We start from the raw sequence: 16,319 nt of genomic DNA, 5'->3' as shown, positions 1-16,319 counted from the left end.
TGAATACTGGGCCCTATTTCAATTTATTTCTGAATACATGTTTAAAGGCACTTGGAATATGGTATTATGCTCTATCTGCCTACTTTGGAATTGGGGATGCCTCTAAAAGGCGTTGGGCACATTGTACTGTGGCCAGCTTCCCCTGTCTAGCTGTTGAAATGAAAATAGGAATCATGTAAGGGTACTTTAATGATGTGGGTGTCAGATCGTGCAAACTTTTCTCTGTTTTAGAAATAAGTAATGGGGAAAGTAGAGTGTGGTGCTGAGGAGCCAAAAGGTGTTTTTGGTGGCCTTCAGCATCAGAGCCATCTTATTATCGCTGCCTGTTATAACTGGCTGGGGTCTTAAGGCACTGCGTAGGATGATTCAGCCCCTGGAGAAGAACAGGAAAGGGAGGAAGAGGTTAACATTTATGGAGAACCACCTACATTGTATACAGTCCCTTTTAATCCTCACAGTGATCCCAGAACAGAGATTCGAGTTGTTCTGTGACTGTGCTGTGTGTGTGTATGTGTGAGTGTATATCCATTCTCATTAAAGGCTTATCTCAAAACCCTTTGGGAAAAGCAGTATATGCTTTCCCCCCATGTTCCCAAAGGGATCTCAAAGCTAGGGAGAACATACAAAGAATACAACTCCTCTCGCATTTATTTTGTGAATATTATTTATTTTTGGTCCAGGTTTTGAGTTTATTTGTTTTCAGAGATGAAAGGTTTATCTGGTTCTCACTTAACTACATTACAGAATCATATTAATCAACATCAACATCTATTCAAATTAAAAAAGCTATTGACAATGTTTTGCAAGTGTTTTCATTCATCTCAGGAATGAAACTTAATTTAAATAATTAATGGACTATTTTTATGAACTTAAATATTTTAGCATAGGCTCTAAAATAATTATTGTTAGTTCCTTTATTTAGGTCTACTGTTGGTGATTACATTAGAGACAGTCAACTCCCTGGGCTAATTTGAAGTGTAGGAACGTACTATGCTTGCATATTCATAAGGGTGCCAAGCCTTCTGAAAATCACCTTCTTTGGGCTTTTTTTTTTTTTTTTTTTTTTTTTTTTTTTAAATACAGTCTACTTTGATGTGAAATCTCTTTAGGTTTTATTTTCTTCTTTGGAACTGTGATCTTGCATTTTTATTGTTTTACTGGACACCGGTGTGTGCTTTGAGTGATATTCTGTTGTTTATCAGACAAACTGTATAACTGAAAAGGCTTGTGTTTGGGTGGATGTTGTAGTTGTTTTCATGCAACTACATGAAAACAATGTGGTCTTGATATAACTAGTATTGTCACCTGTGCTAGATGATGTAGAAGTTCTTATGGTCAGCAAACTGAGGCTCGCGAGCCACATGCGGCTCTTTGGCCCCTTGAGTGTGGCTCTTCCCCAAAATACCATGGCCTGGGCGAGTCTATTTTGAAGAAGTGGCATTAGAAGAAGTTTTGTTTAAAAAATTTGGCTCTCAAAAGAAATTTCAATTGTTATACTGTTGATATTTGGCTCTGTTGACTAATGAGTTTGCCGACCACCTATAGGTGATTGACAATGCTAAACCTCAGGGCATTCTCGTAACATTGTCATTTTATTCAAGAGTACTTGGCTATGCTCTACATAGACTTTGCATTCTAAAATCAACTTGTCACTAGTACATTATTATAATTGTGTGTGGATAAATTGTGTGTGTATGCACGTGTGTGTGTTGTGTATGTGAAAGCAAGCAAGCTGTTCAACAGCAGCTTCTGTTGAGTGCCAGACCTTGTCACCATGCTTTCAGAAAGCCTGTCTGTACTCAGGAAACCTAATTATTCTCTGCAGATTGCAAAGTGCTAAGGTTAAGTCTCAACAAGAAAGGTCCTAAGCAACTGGCCGTATTTAATTTTAGCATGTCTTAATCAAAAGAACTGCTTTTGAATTCTTATTGCACCTGTAAGTCATGGAGGTGCAGGGATAGCCCAAATCTGCAATATGAAAGGGTTTTAGATGAAGAATCATTTTGAGCTTTATTATAGATCTTAATTGCCTTCCATGTTTGGCATATAAGTAGAAGGCCCTAATTACTCTTGCGAGCAGCTTTAAAGCCAAAGAATGTACCAGTATTTCCCTTGCTTACATATTTTACGTATGTACCCTTTGCAGCCCAGGTATTTATCTCCTTCAGGAACTAAAGAAACAAATAAACAGCCAGCAAAGGCTGTTAATGCATTCATTCCAGGGCTTTAAGGAAGGCATTTTCATATGTCAGACTCTCAGATTCAACTATTGTATGAATCAGTAGACAAACCAGTCTAGCATGCAGGTCTGCCAGGGAGAAGCCCCCTCTCTCGCACTGTACTGAGGCTGCAGAATTCCAGATTGACTGCCTGGAGAGAGGAGCTGCATTGGGCACCAGCCACTACCTGCTCTACACGGGGCTTTTGCAATGCCTGCCAGTTATGTGTTTATTAATCTTTTTAAAAAAATATATTTTGTTGATTTCAGAGAGGAAAGGAGAGGGAGAAAGAGATAGAAACATCAACGATGAGAGATATTAATTGATTAGCTGCTTCCTGCACTCCCTCCACCAGAGGATCCATCCCACAACTCAAGCATGTGCACTGACCTGGAATCAAACTGTGACCTTCTGGTTCATAGGTTGATGCTCAACTACTGACCCACACCATCTGGGCTGTGTATATTAATATTTATGTATGAACAGAAATAGAATATTTTCACATTCAGAAAGAAACTAGGTTCCAGTTTTTGAAGTTTCCACATAGCAATTTGACTTATTCAATGAAAACTCTTCTGGGGGCCATAAGCAAAAAATGCATTCCTTATAGCATTAACTATTCAAGGGAAGTAATTATATTTTCACAATTTCTAAATTAGCTTGGGAAAATTATCTGGAACTTTCTCAAGGGAGAGTTATTTTATGTCAACAACATTTTCTGAGTTAGGTAAAGGTGAAGTAAATGAATACTTTATTCCACACTTTCCCTTAAGGCAGAAACCATTTACCACAATGCACGGATATTACAGACTTGTTTTCTTTAACATAATGGGACGCCTTCTAGCTCCAGCTTTCAACAGGAGCTGTGGTTCACCGATGCTGTGTTGAGTAAGACCAGTCACTGCCCTCAAAGACCTTATATTTCAGTGGAGGAGGATAGACTTTGAAAATGCATTTAAACAGTTAGCTGCCATTGTAATCAGGCTCTGTGTGTGTCTCCAGCCTGAGGACACATCTTACAAAACCGTCTCATTGTTATGGTTCAGCTAGCATCTGTTGAATGCCTGCTATGTGCCAGGCACTGTGAATAAGCTCTGAGGACTCAAAGTTGAGTTAACTACAGTTTCTGACTTTGAGGCCTCATGTACTGTAATGACGTTATAGACATAGGTGCTGTAGTAGCCCTTGATATGGATGGAATTATATTTTAATATTATCAAAGTTTGAATGTGAATATTTTTAAATAGGTTTTGATTTTTGTATATTTGTTCTTTGAAGGCAAATGTGTAATTTATGTAGAACTTTACATTAGCAAGGCTCAGTGTTTAAAAATTCAAATCACGAAAACACAAAGTCAAGGAGGTTTATGGGAATAAAATACCAGTTTCCTCAGTTGTTTTTGCCCCCCAAATTGTGTCCAAAAGGTTTTCATGAGAGAGAGGGAATGGTAAGACATGTGTCCTTTATGAATGTTTTCCCATGATGGCAGCGGTGCCCCTTAACATAGAACATTTACTGTGTGCCCAAAACCGTGTTGAGTGGTTCCTGTGTATTATCTCATTTAATCCTCCCTTAGACCCTGAGGTTGGTACTGAGATTTCAATTTTACATGAAGTCACATGAGCAATTTTCATAATTTTTTTTTTTATAAGTTAAAGTTACATGTACAGAATCTGACTTTGGAGGCAACACTAGTTTTAACATGACATTTTGAAAGAAAATGAAGTGCACATTTTTTCCAGCTATTTTAAATATCTTTAATATCTTATACTACGTGATATTTCATTTCACATATGCCATTCAGTCTTCACAAGAAGTCATGCTATGGACAAGACCAGGGATACCCAGGTGAGGCTACACAGACATGGGTGACTACATTACTTGGGTTACATATAACAGTGGACCAACAACTAAACCCCAGGCTTCCTGACTCCGGGTTCAGTTTTCCATTGTATCTGGTACTTCCTCTGCATTCATTCAGTTCACCAAAGGATAAAGTTGTCTTTGTTCTTTCGGGTTTGCCTTCTTCCCCACCCCCTTCTCCTTTAACTTAACTTTTACTTCACTTATTTAGCTAATAATCCAAGAATGTTGCTAGAGTAGCAAAAATTTGATTAGAATCATCACCTTCAGTATTTCAGGTAATGGAGTGGAGTGAAAGCAGCGTAAAAAGCAGAGCCCATTTATTCTGTTCCCAGGCTGGCCTCCTGGATGGGTTAAAGTTGACATCTGGTACGGCTTCCAGTGCTCTGTCTTCTGGGAAGCCCTGGTAGAATACTTGACACCGAGCATTAGACCTGACCGGAGCATTAGCCCAAGCAAGCTCTGTGTAATTAAGCTGTTCGGATTTGTTTCCCCTGACCGGACAGAAGAGCCTTACAAGGTGAGGGCTCTGTTGAAGTGATAAAGCTGATTAGATCCTTAGCAGTAAAGGAATCTGATCTTAGAAATTTCCTCCAGCTCTCGTTAATGAGGCAAACACAACACTTAGCAGGGAAAATGAGGTCACTAAAAAAGAGAAACATTTTTTTTTCTTTAGTAAAGAACCGCTTCTTTTAAACTAAGGCCTAAATTTATTGTCCAGAATAAAGCTCCATTTAAAAGAACAAATAAACCCTTTTCTCAATGGTGTAGTAATCATGTTTAAATATATCATTTATATGGAACGAAGGAAGTTTAAACAGTTCGCGAAGGTAAAACTAAGATAAGCCTAGAATTTAAAGTAGTTTAATTAATGCTGACTAAAATAAAACTGAAATAACTAGCAATGATTAATTATACAGATGTGTGGTCTATTTATAAGAATGTTTTGTTTTGCTTTCAAAAATGGGTTTCTCACTTTTTCTTTCAGTGTCTTCCCTTTTATTGAACTATTTATTCAAGCAAGTAAAATATTTTCCTGGGATACACCTATCTAAATCTTATATTTTTAACAAGGTTGATAATATTACCGTTTGGTTTATGTAGCACTTTTACATAGGGCACTTTTAATCCTCATAAAGTATTGCAATGAAAGCTGCAATTTATCTGTATTATGGGATTGGGACTTGGCTCTAAAAGGTTATGTGATTTGCTCAAGAATTTTTAAATGGGAAATTTGGGAATCAAGTATTAAGTTTTCTCATCCCAAAGAAAGTGGCTTAATAACCACAGTTTTTTCAAGTTATACATTGTTTAGAGTTTATTCCCTCCTCTATTTCTTGCCAAGGCTTTGTACCGCTATTTAAAAAGTATCAAGATAATTGTTTTCATGGCAAATACATTTATGTGAAGCATACATTATACATACAGACATATATATCTGCTCATGAGTTAGCGATCCTTTCATCATAAAGCATTTCTCTTCCCCCAAAGACTTTGTTCTCCTAACTTCTCACTTCAACTTATTCTAGTGAAATTAATAGGCAGAAAGAGCCAACTGAAGTAGAAAAGAGCCGACTTGACATAGGAGAAAGTTTATGCGGGGAGTGGATGGATGGGAGATACTGTGTGCATCCTATTGTCAATTGGATTTTGGGTGGATACAGAAATATGGCACCAAGATAGGAAGGATGTAATGCTGATAATACTGGTATTTAGTCACATAATACCTAATTAGCATGCTATTTAAAATGACATTAATTTTTTAGTTTAAATTTTAGACTTTAAAAGGAAATTGAAAGCCCATTTAAAGGAAATGTTCTCACCCTTTGCTTCTTTACCTTGAGAGGGCAGTGTAGTGAAGTTGATGGAAGAATACAGCATAGAGGTAGGTTAGCTAAGGTCCATTCCTGACTCCACCACTTGTTAGCTGTTAGACTTCAGTTACTTAACTTTTCTTTAAATTGAGGATAAAAATAATTCCTAATCCAAACGATTGTAGTGAGGATTAAAGGAGCATGGTGTGGTGGGGGGCAAACACCACCAGCTGCTCGCATGAATGTGCACGCTAGTTTAGGACAGTCTCTTGTTTATAGTAAGTGCAATAAATGTTAACTAGTTTCAGCCATCAATAAAGCTTCTGCCTCTCCACTATAGTAAAACTGTCTGTCAAAAAGTTACCCGAAAACTCTTAATGGCTAACTCCAGTTACTACTTTTTAATTATAGTTTTTCTTGACCTCTGTCCTGTATTTCATATACCATGGCCTACATCTTTTTTTAAAAAGCCAGACTTCCCAAATTTCCAGTTTGTTTTTCTATTTTCACCCGATGACAGTAAGCTTCACTGTTTTTACTTACCTCCATCAGTGACCCTAAATCTGTGCTGAGCTAGAATCACAGTCTAATCCCAGGATTGGCCAATATTCCCAAGGAAAAGGAGACATGGCTGGAGATGGATCATAGGATCAAAGTGCAGAGACTGCCCTCCTAAATCTGTGTTCATATAGATGCCATTGTTTATGAGTATATCTGATGTTCTTGTCATTTATCTGGACTTTTCTAATCCTTTTGGTGGGAGTGGTGGCCTGCCTGAAGCTTCCTGATAATTCTTTCTCTGCCTCCCCTGACCATTGTGTCTGAATCACACTTTGTTGGCTTTATTTCTGCTGACTGTCTTGCCTCCTTTTTAGTGGTTTTCTCCTTTTCCAGATATATCTGCCTAACTCTCTGCTAGTCATTTGCCCTGTATGTATCCTAAGCAAAGCAAATTTGAAATATCTGAATTGTACTTAGTTATCTTTTCCCTAAAATTTGTACTTTTGATTTATCACTAGTCCTGGCTAGGAATCTCCATTAGTATCATTCATCTAGTGTCGTGGTTGGTAAACTGTGGCTCGTGAGCTACATGCAGCTCTTTGGCCCCTTGAGTGTGGCTCTTCCATAAAAAACCACGGCCTGGGCAGGTCTATTTTGAAGAAGTGGTATTAGAAGAAGTTTTAGTTTAAAAAATCTGGCTCTCAAAAGAAATTTCAATTGTTGTACTGTTGGTATTTGGCTCTGTTGACTAATGAGTTTGCCGACCACTGATCTAGTGGACCAAATCAAGAATCACAATTGTCCCATCTCTTACTACAACTAATGAGTCAGTGAGTTCTAGTTGGTCTGTTTCCTTGGTATTCTTTGCCTTTTTTTCTTTTCATTTTTTCTATTTCCACTGCTTCTACCATATTACCAGACTGTTTCCAGTCATATCTTCTGTTAGGTCATCTTCACCCGATATCCAAATATATTTCTAATAGACTGATTTGATTATATAATTCTTACAGTAAACATAAACTCTCCTTACATTTCTTTAAATGTTTTTCAAAATTATTTGTGTATCTTCACAAATAAAGGAACCCATAGTCAAATAAAATGCTTAAATTTGGCATGCTAACTCTATTTTCTCTTGAAACCTCACAGCACACATTATTAAAAGAAAGGCTATATGAAGTCCTGCTATTGACTATAACAACAACGCTCTATAACATGAGATAATATTTGAACATGGACACTTTTGTTTGTCTGATATTTATTAATATAGAACAATTGACAGGATATACTCCTGACATCATTCTGACAGTGTTCAAGGTCTACCATGCCTTCTTTACTAATCTCATCTCTTCTTCTTTGAGCCTTTTAGACATATAGATTACATTTATTTAGTCTCCAAACACACAGCTCTATTTTATTCCATTTTATATTATCCCTTTTGCCTGGAATAGCACTAATCTTTTATTTATTTATTTATTTGTTTGTTTGTTTGTTTGTTTGTTTGTTTTTACATATTTTATTCATTGTTTTTGCCCCCCTCCCTCCCCAGAGTTTTGTGTCCATTGGTGTACTTATATGCATGTATACAAGTCCTTCAGTTGATCTATTATCTCCTCCAGATCTTCCTCCCCTCCCCACTGTTATTTGACAGTCTGCCTGTTGCTTTACTTTCTCTATATCTGTCTCTTGGTTCATCAGTTTATAATGATCTTTATCATCCACCAATGAGTGAGGTCATGTGGTGTTTCTCCTTCATTGATTGGCTTATTTCACTCAGCATGATGTTCTCCAATTCCATCCAGGTTGATGCAAATGATGAGAATTCCTTCTTTTTTATGGCAGCATAGTATTCCATTGTGTAGGTGTACCATAGTTTTTGGATCCAATCATCTGCTGACGGGCACCTAGGCTGTTTCCAAATTCTGGCTATTGTAGATTGTGCTGCTATGAACAAAGGGGTGCAAATATCCTTTCTTATTGGTGTTTCTAGTTTCTCAGGATATATTCCTAGAAGTAGGATTACTGGGTCAAATGGGAGTTCCATTTTCAGTTTTTTGAGGAAACTCCACACTGTTTTCCACAGTGGTTGTACCAGTCTGAATTCCCACCAGCAGTGCAGGAGGGTTCCTTTTTCTCCACAACCTCACCAACACTTGTCGTTTGTTGATTTGTTGATGTTAGCCATTCTGACAGGTGTGAGATGGTACCACATTGTTGTTTTGATTTGCACCTCTCGGACAATTAGTGACTTTGAGCATGTTTTCATGTGCCTTTTGGCCTGGAATGCCACTAATCTATCAGATGAACTCTATCTTTGAAAATTCAACTCTTTAAAAAGTTTTGATCATTTGATATTTTCACTGGTTAGCTTACTGATTGGGATATTGTAAGTGCTTAGGTTATGTTAAATAAATAACACAAGATAGAAAATAAACAAGATAAATTTAGGGATTTCTGATTTGCTGGATTTTCCTATTCATTTTGTATGTGTATTGCCCATTCAGGAAATCTAACAACACTTTATAGTAGTTTTTAAAAAATTTAGTGAGAGTTGCTTGACCTCAGTAATTTGATGGCTCTTCAAAAAGCTATTTTGTGTATTTGTGAAAGGTTTAGGAAATAACTTCACATTACAAGATACATTTTAAATTCTTATAGGATGAAAATCAAATTAAAATTTTAACATTTTATGGCTATTCTTTTTATGCTCTGAAATTTTCTTATAAAATGATTGTTTTAAATGTTTTATATTTGTTTTCCTGACAGGTAATATTTGAAGCTGAAGTCTCAGGAGGGAGAAGTGGTTATATTGCCATTGATGACATCCAAGTATTGAGCTATCCTTGTGGTAGGTTGTGATTAAGAATTGTATTTTTCTATGCTCTTTCACCACTTGTCTTACATTGGCAGTGACTGTTGATCACTCATCACTTGATCATTGCTATCTCCTTTGTTCAGTTTTAAGGGAGCACTGAAATATATCTGGAGGTTTTGAATCAAATGTTTTCCCAACCTGTAGATATAACAGTAGCTAAACTGATAATCTGTTTGAGAGAAATAGAAATATTCCCTTGTTCTTTGAAGTACTAGAGGGTTATATCATTGAAATAATAATAATAATAATAATAAAAAGATCCAATTGTTTAAAGTGTAGCTTAATAGTTCAACAGTCATGCATGTCAGTATTTTAGATTATTACATGCTTTCATTATATTTTTCCATTATGCACTGTTTTGTGCCTATTTGATCTCTTTACTTGCTTTGACTTGTAACTGTTTTATTAACACCCACATGAATAATCTTTGGCAATCCTCTGCCCTAATTGTTGAGTGTTCATTCGAGCAATGCTCTAACAATAATGGAGCGATAGGTGATAGAGCTATCGAGGTAAAGAACTGGGAGAATGAGAGAGGAAGTGGTATCTTCCAATGTAAAGAAAACTCAAATTTCTTCCATGTGTTATGAACCTTGGGCAAAGGTAATGGTATCAACAACATTCTTCTCCTGGAAAAGAGTAACATGGATTGCTTTCTCTGTGTTAAAACAATAATTTTTTCCCTGTCTTCACAGATAAATCTCCTCATTTCCTCCGTCTGGGGGACGTAGAGGTCAATGCAGGACAGAACGCTACGTTTCAGTGTATTGCTACAGGGCGAGATGCTGTGCGTAACAAGCTGTGGCTGCAGGTAAGCCCAAGTTGGCATCTGAGCTAAAGAGTACACTTGATTAAAAAAAAATCACAAATGTCCTGTTTGTGGTTTCATTATTTTCTGTGCATATGAGAGAGAGAGAAAGAGAGACAGAGACAGAGAGAGAGAGAGAGAGAGAGAGAGAGAGAGAGAGAGAGAGAGAGAGATAGTTTTGTTTTAACTGGCTGCAGATTCATTTAAGATATTTCTGTTTTTGGAATATGAATAAAAATATAACATGATATAGTTTAAAAAATACTTGAATAGTGTCTAAGAAAACCTAATGATTTACTAATGTTACATACAAATTGTAAAAATAATTTTTCTAGTTCCACTATATAGGACCATAATGAAAATTTCCTCATTTAATATTTTGAAAACTCAAGTAACAAGAACTTAAGTAGGAACTATCATATTCAAATGCATTTAAAAAAAGTATCTTATGACATTTTTGGGATTATTCCTCGAAATGTGAACTGGAAGAGGAATTAATTTTTTCCCATGATTCTTGTGCATAAAGGTTAATCACAGATCTGTTGTTAAGACTGTTGCCTTGCATATATTAAATATCAATAAGTATGTATTTAATGAATTGCAATTTAGCATACAAGTTGGGGAAACATAAATGGGACATTTAAAGATCTATAAAAGAATCAGAAGGAAAACAATAGACTAAGAAAAGTGCCACATCTTTGGGAAATTATTTGTCCATCCCCGGGCAGTGGGAGTAGTGAGGGGTGGGGAAGAAGCGAAGAGCAGTTCCAACAGCTGTTGAACAAAAAGTTTGAAGTTACAATATAAGTAATAATATTCTCTATGCACATTTATTATTATGTTGCTTCTATTTGCATCAGAATGGGGGAATAGATTTAATCAGTTTGTATTTTAAACTTCTGAGGATACAATAGAGACCAAAAAGGAAATTACTGTAAGATTAGCTTATTTTGTGGAACATTGACATCAGGATTTATTTTACTATATCTTTATAGAGGTGAAATTAGTGTTGAGGATAATCATTAGTTTGCAGGTGTTGGGTAATGATTACAATAAAAAGATTTTAAAAAATCATACTTAGTCTAATGCCTGATATTATACTAGATATTTTAAATCTGTTATTTCATCTAATTCCCACAATACAACTGGATAGCAGATGTATATCATATAAATCTAATTATTATTTCTTTGAAATTCATTTGATTTGCAGGTATCAGGATACCATACTGAATACGTGAAAAGGAAATGAACCCCCTTCTTTTTTTCTGATTGTGCTTATTTCCCTTCCAGATATTAATATAATATAAGAGAATTATTCCTGGAGAGCAAATTGTATAATATGCAACTTTTTTTTTTTTATCAGCTAAACATTAAGTCAGAGCCCCTCTTAGTTTCTCCTTCTCAGCTTAAATAAGAGAATTAAAAAAAATGTTAGACATACTTTGTGATCATTTTGCTAATTACTTTCATTTAGGTAGGAATATTAGTTGGCATTTAACTTTAGTTGTGATCCTCAGAGAAATAGAAGCTCACACTCTGCCCTGATTTTATGCCCCAGGATTTAATGTGACACTGAAATAAAAAGGGTTCTGTATACTCAGACACCAGCTGCCTTCTTGCACCAGTCATCCTGGCCCATCTGAGTGGGATGCAGTTGAAATATTGCTTATTGTTTGTTTGTTTCCAATTTTATATATCAACTCATTGCATGATAGTTTCTTACATTTATTCCTGCTATTTTTCAAAATAAAATGAATATCAAAATTTTCTGCTCAACTTCAATTCTGCTTTTCTTCTCTTCCTTTTCTTTACTTTTGCTTAGTTGTTTTTGTGTATTTCTCTTTTATTTTGACATTGAGACTGCCCCGATTTCTTAGCAATCTACATATTTACCGTATTCATTAAAAAGCTTTTCTACATTTCTCAATAATACTACTCATGTTACCTTAACTTACTCTCTTAAATATTATTTTCCATGTTTAAGAAGGATTGAAAACTGTCTAGTACTTAGTTTAGGGATCTTTTCAAGCGAATTAGACTAGTTATCATACCTATATAACATGAGTCAATCAGAAAGTGGCCAGTGACTTAGAAATGTATTCATCTTTTGTTAAAATAGTAGAAACACCATAAAGCAGACAGAATCTTGGTTCCATGATGAATCTACAAGCCAACCCATACAAATAGATGTCAAGTCATTTTTGCTTGACATGTAACAACTTCCTAGAAATCAGGAAGTCCATTTCTTAATTCTAACCTTAATTCCAACCATTTAATTCTGATAATCTACTTCATTGTGTGGGCTTAGAATTAGAGGATTTATTGAACTATTCTGAGTCTCATTTTCCTTATTTATAAAAGGAGTTGGATAGAGACTAAAATTGGTTCCAGCTAAAGATGCTAAACTCAGTCTTTATAGTACTTTTAAAAAATAGATCTTTGTTGATTTCAGAGTGGAAGGGAGAGGGAGAGAGAGAGGGAGAGAAACACCAATGATGAGAGAGAATCATTGACCAACTGCCTCCTGCATGTCCCTCACCTGGGATCAAGTTTGCGACCCCGAACATGTGCCCTTGACCAGAATCAAACCCAGGACCCTTCAGTCCACAGGCCAATGCTCTATCCACTGACCCAACCCAGTTAGGGTGATCTTACAGTAGTTTTGATGGCCTGAAATAGTGCTTTGATTACCTTTTCTTGTTTGTTGGAAGACTGTCTGATTTTTATGTTATTAGGTTTTAATGCAGAAAATGTCTCTTAAATTAAGTATCTTTGTGAGAACAGCTATTTAAAATATCTGCTGACAATACTGGGAATGAATGTACTTGAAGCAACTCAATGCAAGGTCACTGCATCCTATCAAAGAAATAATGGAATAAGGGATTAGCTATTACATCTGCTGTGGTCAGGTGTAATAAAATTTGTGATCAACTTTTTTATGTCCTCCAAATGACATATTATATAGCATTGCACTTCAATTGGTAAAATGTTATCTAAATATGGGATAAAAATAATAAAAACAAAAAGAGCAGCTAATTTTTATTTTACATGAAAAATAATACAATACAATGTTTATGAAATATTCTGATCATAATGCCAACTACTGTTTTATATTTAGAAAAATTTACATATCAAAATACATATAAAGGATAAATACCCCCCACTTATTAATTATCTTAACTTTACAATTCATATTTTAACCATTTTTATTATTTAAAATGGCATACAAGTTAGGTAAATTAAAAAATGGGGATACAGCCAAAACCGGTTTGGCTCAGTGGATAGAGCATCGGCCTGTGGTCTGAAAGGTCCTGGTTTCGATTCCGGTCAAGGGCATGTACCTTGGTTGCGGGCACATCCCCAGTAGGGTGTGTGCAGGAGGCAGCTGGTCGATGTTTCTCTCTCATAGATGTTTCTAACTCTCTATCCCTCTCTCTTCCTCTCTGTAAAAACTCAATAAAATATATATTTAAAAAAAATGGGGATACAAAAAGCAAAGAATGAGTTGTCTGAGCTAATGTAGGATAAAGCCTATCATAGTGGTGCTGGATATAACTTTAGAGTTTGCTTTTTTGTGAGATGTTGGATTATATGATTATAGAGTTTTAGGAATGGGTAGTTTATTCTGTATATTTAGTACACAATGACAAAACATAATCTGAGTGAACCTCCTTAAATGCATTCAGCATAAATATATACAAAAAACAACATGAATGAATGTTTTTAGAGGTGTGATGAGGGTCAACAAGCCAGAAATATGGTGAAATCATGATGCTTCCTGGAACATAGTTTTAAAAATTGTGTTCACTTAAGTTAGATAAGGACATAGAATACAGTCTTTAGTCTCTCTTAGAGAATTTCCAAATCCCTCTTTTGTAATAAAGCTCAATGAAGTAGTGTATATCTATTAATAGAAATAAACATAACAATTTTTTTCAAGTTACAATTTGTAATATTTTTCTACATGAATAGATTCTGTTCTCCCCCCGCCCCCCTCCATTCTTACAAGTTTAAGAAACAAGTCACTTTGTGTTGCTAAGGAACCTCCAATAGTAGATACTTTGTGGATCATAACTTAAGGCTGAGGGTAAAAGGCAGGTTTTAGGAAATAAGATCATGAATGCAATTTCAATTTATTATATACTGGCTATATTCCTGAGTAAAATAATAAAATCATAATATTATATTACTGAGATAGGTCAGTTAATTTTCTCACAGAAAAATTAGTTTAGACATTTTTATAGGTTAAAACTTTTAGTCATGCCCTTTTTATTTCAACTCTTACTAATATGAATAGTAGATAATGTGATAGCAAGAAATGGTGAATATATAAACTAACAACAAACATGGCACCAGCAATTCATCTTCTAAGTATCTACTGAAGAGAGATAAAGGCATGTATTCACAAAAAGACTAGAGCAAGAATGTTTGTAACAGTTTTCTTATAAAAATTGTAAAGATCTCAGATGTCCTTTAACTGGAGAATGGATAAGCAAGCTGTGGTTCATTCAAGTAATGGAATGTTATTACTCCGTAATAACAAAGAATGAACTACTGATATATCTGCCAATTTGGATGAATCTCAGCAACATCACATTTTCAGGACAGACGCACACAGAAAAAAACATTTTGTATGATTTCACTTAAATTAAGCTCTAGAAGAGATGCAACTAATCTAGGATGATAGAAATCAGAATAATATTTGTTTCTTGGGGGTGAGGATTGACTGGAAGTGGACAAGGAAAAATGTCAGGAATAATGCAAACATATCTTTATTGATGTGTTGGATTAATGGGTATATAAACATTTGTCAGAAGTTAAGATCTCTCCAATTTACTATATACATATATATTTAACTTAATAAATCATGAATGAGGGGAAAAGTGAGTATATGAAACATTTTATCAAATATCCAAATTAGTGGCAGTACTAATCAAACCAGAGATGAAAGTATCCTGCAAACATTACTCACATTTTTTGTTCACCTTGTCTGAGTGTCCCGTTTTCAGAACATGTTGTAACTTGGGAGGATGTGAAAGTGTTGAAGCAGAGGTTGACCTAAAAATTATACATCAGTATTCTTTCATGAAGGTCCGGTATAAGTGGACACCTACATGGCAAGTCAAATAGAGCCCATTGCTGGAACATCTGTCACACCATATGCTTTGGCTTCAGGTTCAGTGTAGAAACTAAAATGCTAATGACTCCATCCATCATTACAGCGCTCCGTGGGCATGTATCATTGGATTGGACAGAGAAATTCGACTGTGGAGCAATTGAAAGTAGGGAGTTGTGCGAGCAGATTTGGTGGCACCATTTGTTTTGGTGAATTGAAATGAGCCTGTTTAACGTGTGATTGGTAATCCTATGCAGAGTGCCATCCAAGCTGGGACCATTGGGGCAGTCTGTCTGTAATCGCCACAGGAGATGGCACTGTGCCACCTGGTGGGCCTGCCAACGCAGGAAAGTTTGCCAGTGCTTTGCCCTTGGTGAGCTTTATCTTGGCTAATGTAGTGTGATATGGCTGGTTTCTCAGCCGAAGGAAATGTCATTCCTTACGAAGCAATCGGTAATTTAAGCAATGGGTTGAGAGTAATGGTTGGAGAGTAAAATTAGTAAAATGAGATGCAAAAGGCTCTTCAAAACAACCAGAGAGAAGCTGATCTCTTGTAGTTCCAACCGGGGTGAGCTGGGGGTCAATGACAATGGTAGGTCTCAATCTTTTGGCTGCACCTTGTTTTACCTAGCCAGGCAAGTCATAGCCTTATTCCTATAATACGTGGGAATACTGTTATGTATTGGAAATCAGAAGCATGTTTTTTTTAAGTGAGTACAAAAATGTTAATAAGTGAAATAACTCACTATATTATTTCAATTTTTATCTAGTTAATTTCTCACAAAGCTCTTTCTGATACTCCCATGACTATTTAAACTGTCATATGAAGTGCAGGAGGTTTGTAGCTTATTTAATTTCCGTAAGAGATTTTGCTGATACTATTTCTTCTTGCAAACAAAATCTGATAACTTTGCATTTATTATAGTGAAGGGAAATTCTTGGAAGAAATTAATCTAAGCCTAGACATATGTAATTTATAGTGGATAATTCATTGACAATTAATTTGAGAAAAACATTTCAAAACCACATTAAACATGCAATATGGGATTAGCTCACATTGGGCATGATGATAAAAATAAAGGAATAAGATATAGCAAAAATTGTCTGATTGAGGCCTGGTGAAAAA

At 35.6% G+C, this 16,319-nt stretch overlaps 1 protein-coding gene across 7 annotated transcripts in view; it reads left to right on the top strand.

The window, feature by feature from the left end:
• PTPRK (protein tyrosine phosphatase receptor type K) overlaps positions 1 to 16,319 on the top strand; it is a 452,587-nt gene that overhangs the window by 223,577 nt on the left and 212,691 nt on the right. For all 7 annotated transcript variants that reach the window (XM_036414972.2, XM_045572992.1, XM_045572993.1 and 4 more), the window contains exons 4-5: positions 9,161 to 9,242; positions 9,965 to 10,080. In XM_036414972.2, coding sequence (XP_036270865.1) covers positions 9,161 to 9,242; positions 9,965 to 10,080 — 198 coding nt within the window. The remainder of the gene's footprint in view (positions 1 to 9,160; positions 9,243 to 9,964; positions 10,081 to 16,319) is intronic.

The sequence above is a fragment of the Pipistrellus kuhlii genome, unplaced genomic scaffold, assembly GCF_014108245.1.
Source record: "Pipistrellus kuhlii isolate mPipKuh1 unplaced genomic scaffold, mPipKuh1.p scaffold_m20_p_5, whole genome shotgun sequence".
In the NCBI taxonomy this organism is placed as follows: domain Eukaryota; kingdom Metazoa; phylum Chordata; class Mammalia; order Chiroptera; family Vespertilionidae; genus Pipistrellus; species Pipistrellus kuhlii.
The sequence above is the reverse complement of the archived record's forward strand: the minus strand, read 5'-3'. Positions and strand labels throughout refer to the sequence as shown.